This window comes from Strigops habroptila, chromosome 4 (genome assembly GCF_004027225.2).
Source record: "Strigops habroptila isolate Jane chromosome 4, bStrHab1.2.pri, whole genome shotgun sequence".
Lineage (NCBI taxonomy): Eukaryota > Metazoa > Chordata > Aves > Psittaciformes > Psittacidae > Strigops > Strigops habroptila.
This window is the reverse complement of record NC_046358.1, coordinates 27,167,117-27,175,128: the sequence shown is the minus strand read 5'-3', so window position 1 is coordinate 27,175,128 and position 8,012 is coordinate 27,167,117. Positions and strand designations below refer to the sequence as shown.

General features: G+C 36.2%; 1 protein-coding gene across 6 annotated transcripts in view; it reads right to left on the bottom strand.

Moving 5' to 3' along the window:
• Nucleotides 1-2,730: 2,730 nt before the first annotated feature.
• The window catches only part of DICER1 (dicer 1, ribonuclease III), a 72,911-nt gene continuing 67,629 nt past the window's right edge, over nucleotides 2,731-8,012 (bottom strand). For all 6 annotated transcript variants that reach the window (XM_030481500.2, XM_030481497.2, XM_030481502.2 and 3 more), the window contains one exon: nucleotides 2,731-7,728. In XM_030481500.2, the coding sequence (XP_030337360.1) occupies nucleotides 7,563-7,728 (166 nt within the window). In that variant the 3' untranslated portion in view covers nucleotides 2,731-7,562. The remainder of the gene's footprint in view (nucleotides 7,729-8,012) is intronic.

Below are 8,012 nucleotides of genomic sequence, written 5' to 3'. Positions count from 1 at the left end.
AGACACTGGCACAGGCTGCCCAGAGAAGCTGTGGATGTCCCATCCCTGGCAGTGTTCAAGACCAGGTTTTATGGGGCTTTGAGCAACCAGGTCTAGTGGGAGTTATCCCTGCCCATGTCAGGGGGTTGGAACTGGATGAGCTTTAAGGTCCCTTCCAACCCCAAACCAGTCTATCATTCTATGAAAACCAGACAGTGCCCTACACCTGCTGACATGGCTCCACTAACAAAAGAAATGGGTGGGGGTTAGCCCAGATGCAGCTGGCTGTGGAGTGCATACCTGAAGTTAGCTGAAGCATCCCTGATGTTAATAAAAGCTGAGAAAGACAGCCCTGGTTCCTCCCTTCTACATCCTGCCCATGTGGCAAGAAAACCCCCCAAAAAACTGGAGCAAGCAGTTGGGTATTCATGGCAGTAGGTGGCTATCTCCAAAGCATGTAGCTGGCAAATGTGCCACTCTTTCTTCTTAAGAGCCTGAAAAAATAGAAGCAAAAGAGGCTGCCTTTGCACATCACTGTGTTTCTCAGGTTTTGCTTGACATCTGGAATTTACACTTATTATGTCTGAAAGACTTTTGCCTTAGCTTCAAATGCACAGAAATTACAGAACCCAAGTGGATGTTTTCCCAGTGACTTCAGTGGGAGCTGGATAGGAACTCAAAACTACAGGAAATTTTCAAGTTAACAGAAGAAAATTACTTCAATTTTAGAGTTAGCATGAGGCTTCCAATAAAATATACAGATATATATACAAAAAGAGTATAAGCCAGGTAACTGGAGGTGGTTAAACTGCAGAGTAAATGATACTGTTTTCCTAACATATGGAAAGTCCTTGGTTATTTTACACACCAAAATGAAAGCATTGTTCACATTCTACAATAAGGAAGGACAATCACAGCTATGAGAAAAATAAAACCCACTAACATGTCAGTACTGCCTGTGTCCACTGATATGAAGATTTCCTCTAAGGAACCGATCCTGCACCTGGAATCTAGCAGAAGTGTTAAGGGAAGCCCAGCCAAGCACCAAATATGCTCCTCTGTTTCCGGACTAAGTTATGATTAACTTTGTTACTACCTCTTTCCAGGTAAGCATATTCAAAAACTTATTCCCCTCAGTTTTCGCTCAAATTCCTTTTTCTGTATGGTTTCACTTAAGAATAGCAGCTAACCAAATACATATCTTAACTCTGTTGATGCAATTATGAAACACATTCATTCATGAGATGAGAAAACAGTACCTGTAAACTCTTCTTCAGGTATCCATAAAGGTAGCCCCTTTTCAATTCCTATAGAGTGGCTACTGAGGTTTGTCAGAATGACAAGTAGTAACTATCCTGAAAATCTGGGTCTTGATGTTATAGATTTACTACAGCTAATTATTCCCCTTTCTAAGCCACTCCTGATGTTCCTTCGGGGGAGGGAGTAGGAAGGATCACTGCTGCAGTCGAAGTAGCTCAAACTTAAAAACCCAATAGGATCTTTATTTTATGTTACGCTGTTTCAACGCCATTGCTAATAAGCTGTACACAAATTCTGCAATAAGCAGGTGATGCTCCCATAATGGCAGAAAAAATATGGGCACCTGCCTTGGAGCAGAACCCTTATTTATTTGATTTTCTGGGGAACTCTGGAGGCTTCATCCCTTGCTGGGTAGTAATGTGGACCACTTCCTTTGAGACTCAGGTTTAGATGGCCATCCCTCATCTCACTCTTCCACAATGAACAGGAAGATAATGGCATCTTCAACTATTTTTTGTTCTGTTTAAACTGTTTTCAGGCCTGTTTTCCATTTTGATCCACTTCATAGAACTTAGCGGGTGGGGGCTGCATTGTCCTTCGCTACTACAGCTTACTAGCCTATACATGGAGCTTAAAGAGATTTACCTATCAGTGCCATCAGCATCCAGGTGGAACCTAGTGGGAGAAAGAAAAAAATTGCTGGAAAGCAGCAGAAGATCCACAAGGTTCCTCACGATTCTCAGCTGAGACTTACTCGCTTCATCGCAGCTGAGACAAGGAACAAACTGAGACCATTGAAAGACTGAAGTGATTTACCCCTCTTCCAAGTCCAAAAAAAAAGGCACCACCATGCCTATCAGCAGTTCAGCAGGCTTTTCTCTGGAATCTAAGAGAAAACATGCAGTTGAATGTTGCCCATTGCAGATGCCAAGAAAGTGACTGCTGCACTGGGAAGCTTTCAAAACAAACTGGCAAGTCTGTCTCGTCTCCACAAAACATAGGCATGACACTGGTGTGCCAGTCAGAACACTGTACAAACGTGCTTTCTGTATTCAGGGTGAAATATTAATGGAAAACAAATGGAAAAAATAATTAAAGTCAATGTTACTAATGTTGAGACTATTAGCTAATACTAACATGCTATTCTTAAAACGTGCTGAATTGTGCAAACCTGTGTTATTGAAACCTCCTGCTCTGGGGCCTCCCAGCTCCAACAGAAATTTTGCAGGTCAACACAGAGATCCAATTGTAGCGCGTACACCATCATTTTAACCTGAGCGTCCCTTAAGAGTCCTCACATACCTATGAAGACAGTTCATTCATCAGAGGAAGGAGACAAGCAGACTTGTCTTTAAACAAGGTCAAGAAATAAGGTTTTCACAAATTATATTTTTTATTTTTAGACGGAGACTGAGAAGTAATTTTTTGTAAACTCTAGAAGATTTATGGAAAGATTAAGAGGAACTAAAAAACAAAATCAAAAAGCCAATACAAGGTGAACAGACCATAACTTTATTGGAGATATACTCAGCTACAATTCTTACAAAAAACTATTAAAGGTAATTGTGATCCATAAGGTGCAGATTGCAAACTTCTGCAGCATGATTACAGTATGAATGAATTACATTTTATGTCCCTTAAAGACAGCTGCAGCATGTGATGGTAAGTATTTTATTGTCCATCAAATTATATGTTATTCATTCTACTTGATTTTAACCATCTTCTCAGTCAAACTATTTACAATAAAAATGCCTGCAATTTCCAATTCTTGTTTACAAACATTTTTTCTCTCCAACTTGCTGCTGCAGTAAATTCTGAGTGCATCTACAAAGCAATCAAAGTAGTCTGTGGTTGCCATTCAAATAAGAGGAAAAAAACCCAAGGGCTTTATTGGATAAAATTTATTTCTTAAAAATGTAGTCAGCTTTGACAGAAGTTAATTTTAACTGCTAGTGGAGTATACTACGACCTCTAGATATTTGCTAACAGAACTGAGATGGAGTTGCAGTTGATATTTAGATTACATTTCATGGTCACGAACTGTAGTGTTTTAAGTTTTAAACCCAATATGAACGTAAAGAAATTAACTTCTTGAAAATTAGAGCAATTGGAAAAGGACCAATGTCAGTAAGTACCAAAAATTAAAACCCTTCTTGCTTCACTCATGTAATAAATACAGATATTTCCATGAGACTGTTTTTGTAGAGATCCCCACTCAAAACATACAAACCCAGAATACTGTCACAGAGAGGCAAGTGCAGTATCACAGCAGACCATAATGCTACTCCTCATTTTCAGATTACGTGTGCTGCTGTGACTGGGATACAAAGATTTCACCTTCTATACAGATGAATGCATGTAGCGTAGCTATGTCATATGCAGTAACATAAAAACCCATCATTTCCAGTTTATGGTTCTCTATTTCCTTACAAGGAGAAAAACCCAAATTCTGCAACATACATACAAACACAAGATCTTCAGATATGTAAAAGAATGCAGTTCCATTGATTAAAATGATACCACATCAATTTGCACTAGCTGAGGATCTGGCACCTTATCCCTGGGCCACCACTATATTCCTCCCCAGCATGGAAACTGGTTCTTGTTCAAGTTCTGTACTCTGCAGTCACAACATAATATTGTGTAATGAGACTTAAAGATAGTAGGCTTTTTTTCTGTATGGACTTTAGCAGCATCAAGCTGAACAAACACTTCAGAAGTCGCTACTGGGCACTCAATATTCAGACTGAGCAGAGATTTAGTTCAGGCTGACCAAATTACTACGGGCTGTCTACTCGCAAAAACTACATTATATTCATAATATGTTGGTTTGTTCAGAGATAATTACTGGAGTGTCAGAGGTCATTCTAATTTTAATTACTTCACATAACAGTAAAATGATGTAGTAGAAAGACAATAGCTTTAAAATACAATCAAGAGTTGTTACACATCTTTGTTGTATTTTTTCCACATACAGTAAAAATGCCACAGACATTACAAATGACCTATCTCAGTTGTGCAAGTAAATGACACATTGCAGGCATTATAATTATCTTTTTCAAATTCAGTAAATCACAACAGCAGCAAGGCCAAACCACATTTTTCCTCTCTGTTAAGCATTTTTTCCTTGAAATGAGGTAAAGCATGGTACCAAGTGCAATGCTTATTTGTGCTACATGAACAGAACAGCGCAAAAAAAAAAAAAAGCCATAAAAATAAAAACGCAGCATAGTTAGGAGGACTGTTTAAAGTACAGTATAACAGGACTTAGATTAAAAAAAAAAAACAAAACAAACCAAACAAGGTTCATGCCAACTAACCCCCACACTATTATGACAAGCCTGTGTGGTTGCTTTTGAAGATGGGTTACAACAGTCCACTTACACTTGTGCTTACAGCATGTCAAGTGATTTCTATCCCAACCTTCAAATGATCAGATTTAGGTCTTTAATAGCATACAATGTCCAATATCAAAATCATATCAACTGTAGGGTAAAACACACAGATGTATAACATGGAAACTAATATGAATTTTCTATCTCAAGGATAAAAAATATTTCAATGAGGTCACACTGGAAAAAATTACGGCATTTAAAACGCATTTAAAAACGCATCAGCAGCAGAAACTACTTTATAGTCAGCCACTACACATTTCAGATTTCCAATTCATAGGCTTTACCTAGTAACAAAGCGATCATTAAACTATTCTGAAACACAGAACAAGTTCAGTTAATTTTCTTTGCATCAAAACACTCTGTAGCACTTTACTGCTAGCAATTACCTGAAACCCCTGAGAATCTATAACCTTGTAATAATCAGCAAGAAATTTTAGGCATTCAAAGACTAACTTAAATTTTAGTTTTTCATAATGCAGTTAAAACTACTTAAGACTTTCTAGATGGTCTGATTTCATCTGCTGATTGGTGTCTGGCCAGAAAGAGAGAATTGTTAACATTAGTAATCATGCATTTTTGCTAGAAAACTTCACTCCTACCATGAAAAAAAGAGCTGTAACTTAAATCAGTGATCTTTTTAAAAAAAAAAACAAACCAAACCCCCAAAAACCAAAAAAATCCAAACCCTTCAGCTAACTCAAAACAATTTACCTTTGAAAATTCAGACAGTGTGTTTTTACTATTTCATCTCATTTACACTTGTTTTACACATATCCAGACTTGCAGGTCTGATAACGTCCCTGTTATATTTTAATGACTGAAGTACCAAACAAATGCTAGAATTTTTTAAAAGCTAGTATTTTAATTCTCGTTCTGACTACTATAACAATGCTGCTTTCAAATACAAAAATGGTCCTTTTTGCAGAATGAAAAATGACTGAGGCAGAAAATATATGAACTTTTGAAAACTGTATTTCAGAAAAGCTTAATGTCTACCCCTTGTCACTACGGCATTTATTTTATCTTTTGTTAAGAAAGCAAGAGCCGACAGTTTTCGCTTTGTTTTAGTGTGCATTTGTGAGGAAAGGAATAAGGTTTAAAAGCAGGAAATACAGTATTTATTTGTAATTTAATACATAAGACACAGCATCAAGTTCAAACTATTGTGCTGGAAAACGTTAAAACACCTTGCTCTGCTTTCTCAAACTTCAAGCATAATTAACAGGGCAAAATTGCAGCAAACCTCTACTGATACTGGTGGGAATACAAGACCCACAGCTTTTTTAAAAGGTAAATTAAGAGGTATTATAGTTACAGTGCAAAAAATTAAAATTTCAAGCATAATATATAAACATAGCACCAAAACAGAAAAAAAACAATGCATGCGAAAAAACCAAACCAAACCAAAAAAACCCAAAAAAACCCCAAACCAACCAACCAAAAAAAAAAAAAAGGAAAAAACCAACCAAAAAAAAAAAAAAAAAAAGGAAAGAAAAGAAAAAAAGAACTGAGGTATTTAAGTGAAGAGTGCCTACAAAAATCTAATTAAAGAAGTATAGGCAAAGCCTAAAAAATAAAAGTATGATTTTCCCTCCCCCCACCCCCAGTAGACCAAAACACCAATGAGCTAATTTCTCTAAATTAAGGACCTAAATCACAGATGTATCAAAAGTACGGCAGTTGTATCTCAAACATCAACTTTCATGTTATTTAACAGCACAGCTTTGGTAAGCGAAATATGCATGCAACTCTGAAAAGTACAGTAAGAAATTTACGTGGAAATATCTTTAAGTGTAAAGGTGCTCTGTTCGTTAAATACGTAACCAATTGACTATAAAATCTGCAGCATATTTAAGGTGTGATATGTCAAAGGTTATTTTGTTAGAGTGACAGTTTGCACTGTGCAATTATTCATTACTGTTTCCAGTATTGGAACTATCTAGCTTGTAGGTTTGTGTAAAATTGGAATTTTAACCAAAGACCATATTTGTTTATGGTATAAAAAAAACTTTCGACTAACCACCTCCTCGGAATTGTTAAAAATAACCTAATTACATATATATGAATACAATTTCTATTATAATCCTGTAATAAGTCACAGCTATAGTAATGAGTTGTACTGTAAATATAGAGCTGTATCATTGTAAAATGCATAATAAAATGAAGGGAATGTAAAACAGTTTGTTCCAAAAAAAGATCAGAAATTAAAAGATTATTAATGAGGGTTTATTTATTTTTAAGGCAAGAACCTTTTTTTATGCAAGACTGTGTGGCATAATGAAACCGAAGTTTCATTCTACCAATATGCCAGCCATTTCAATTAGAATCTGTCCCTAACAAATAAGTGCAATAATGATTGGGAATGCCATCTTAATGTAAAAAGATGACATGAAGAGATTAATGGGGAAAAAAAAAAAAAAAGAAAATGGAAAAAAAAAAAAAGAAAGAGAATACTGGCACACTTATTCTTCCTTATACCCAATCATCCAGCACAGTTTATCAACTGCTTTATGACTGGCACTAGTGCACAGATTGAAGAATTTCAAGATTACTATATATAAATCTAGCAACTGCATTAGGCATAAGCTCCCTGGCCTTCTAACACTAAGCAAAGCTGTACTGACAATAAAAGTAAACCATGAAGACCTGACAACAATTATTCTGAACACTTGCTAAATGTCATCATTAAAGCACTCTCGTGATTAAACAAAGCAGAAGTGAGGAAAGAAGACAAGATTGTGTTTGCGCAAAAAACTATAACTACAATTAGTTCCAAAATTTTATACATGTTACATGTTTTGTTATCTATTCTGTTATCAAACAAACTTTAAATTCTGTCTTCCAATTTGTTCCTCTCAACATCAACATTTTTAAAAATTTTCTTTATTTGTGTTTTTTCCCCCATTTTATTTCTTTTTAAGAGGAGTCTCAGCTGTTTGGGACCTGAGGTTGATTTGCTTTGAGGCTTCGTAGTGCTCTTCTCGCAGCTGCAGATTTGGCAATCCTGTAGCTTCTGCCAACACCTTTAAACTTTCCCTTTCCTACAACTTCCACTGTTACTCTGACCTTTCCATCATAAGTTCTTTCTGCAGGACTGCAAAAATATACACAAGAATTACTTACTCCCTAGGCAAGTTAATGTGAAATAAGAGACTTACGTTCTCTTTTCTACAGAAGTTAAAGCAGTTCAGTTAAACAGAAATCGTTACTTTTCTCAGAAAGTTATGCAAGGAAAAGCAATAAAATCAGCAAACACAATGATCACGCTAGCTGCTTAGCGCAAAAGAAATGAATTTCTGACATTTAAAAATCCTCAGCAGTTTATGAAGCACAGCTTAAGAACGTTTTATGGCAGTGTGTACCAAAGGAAGTGTACTC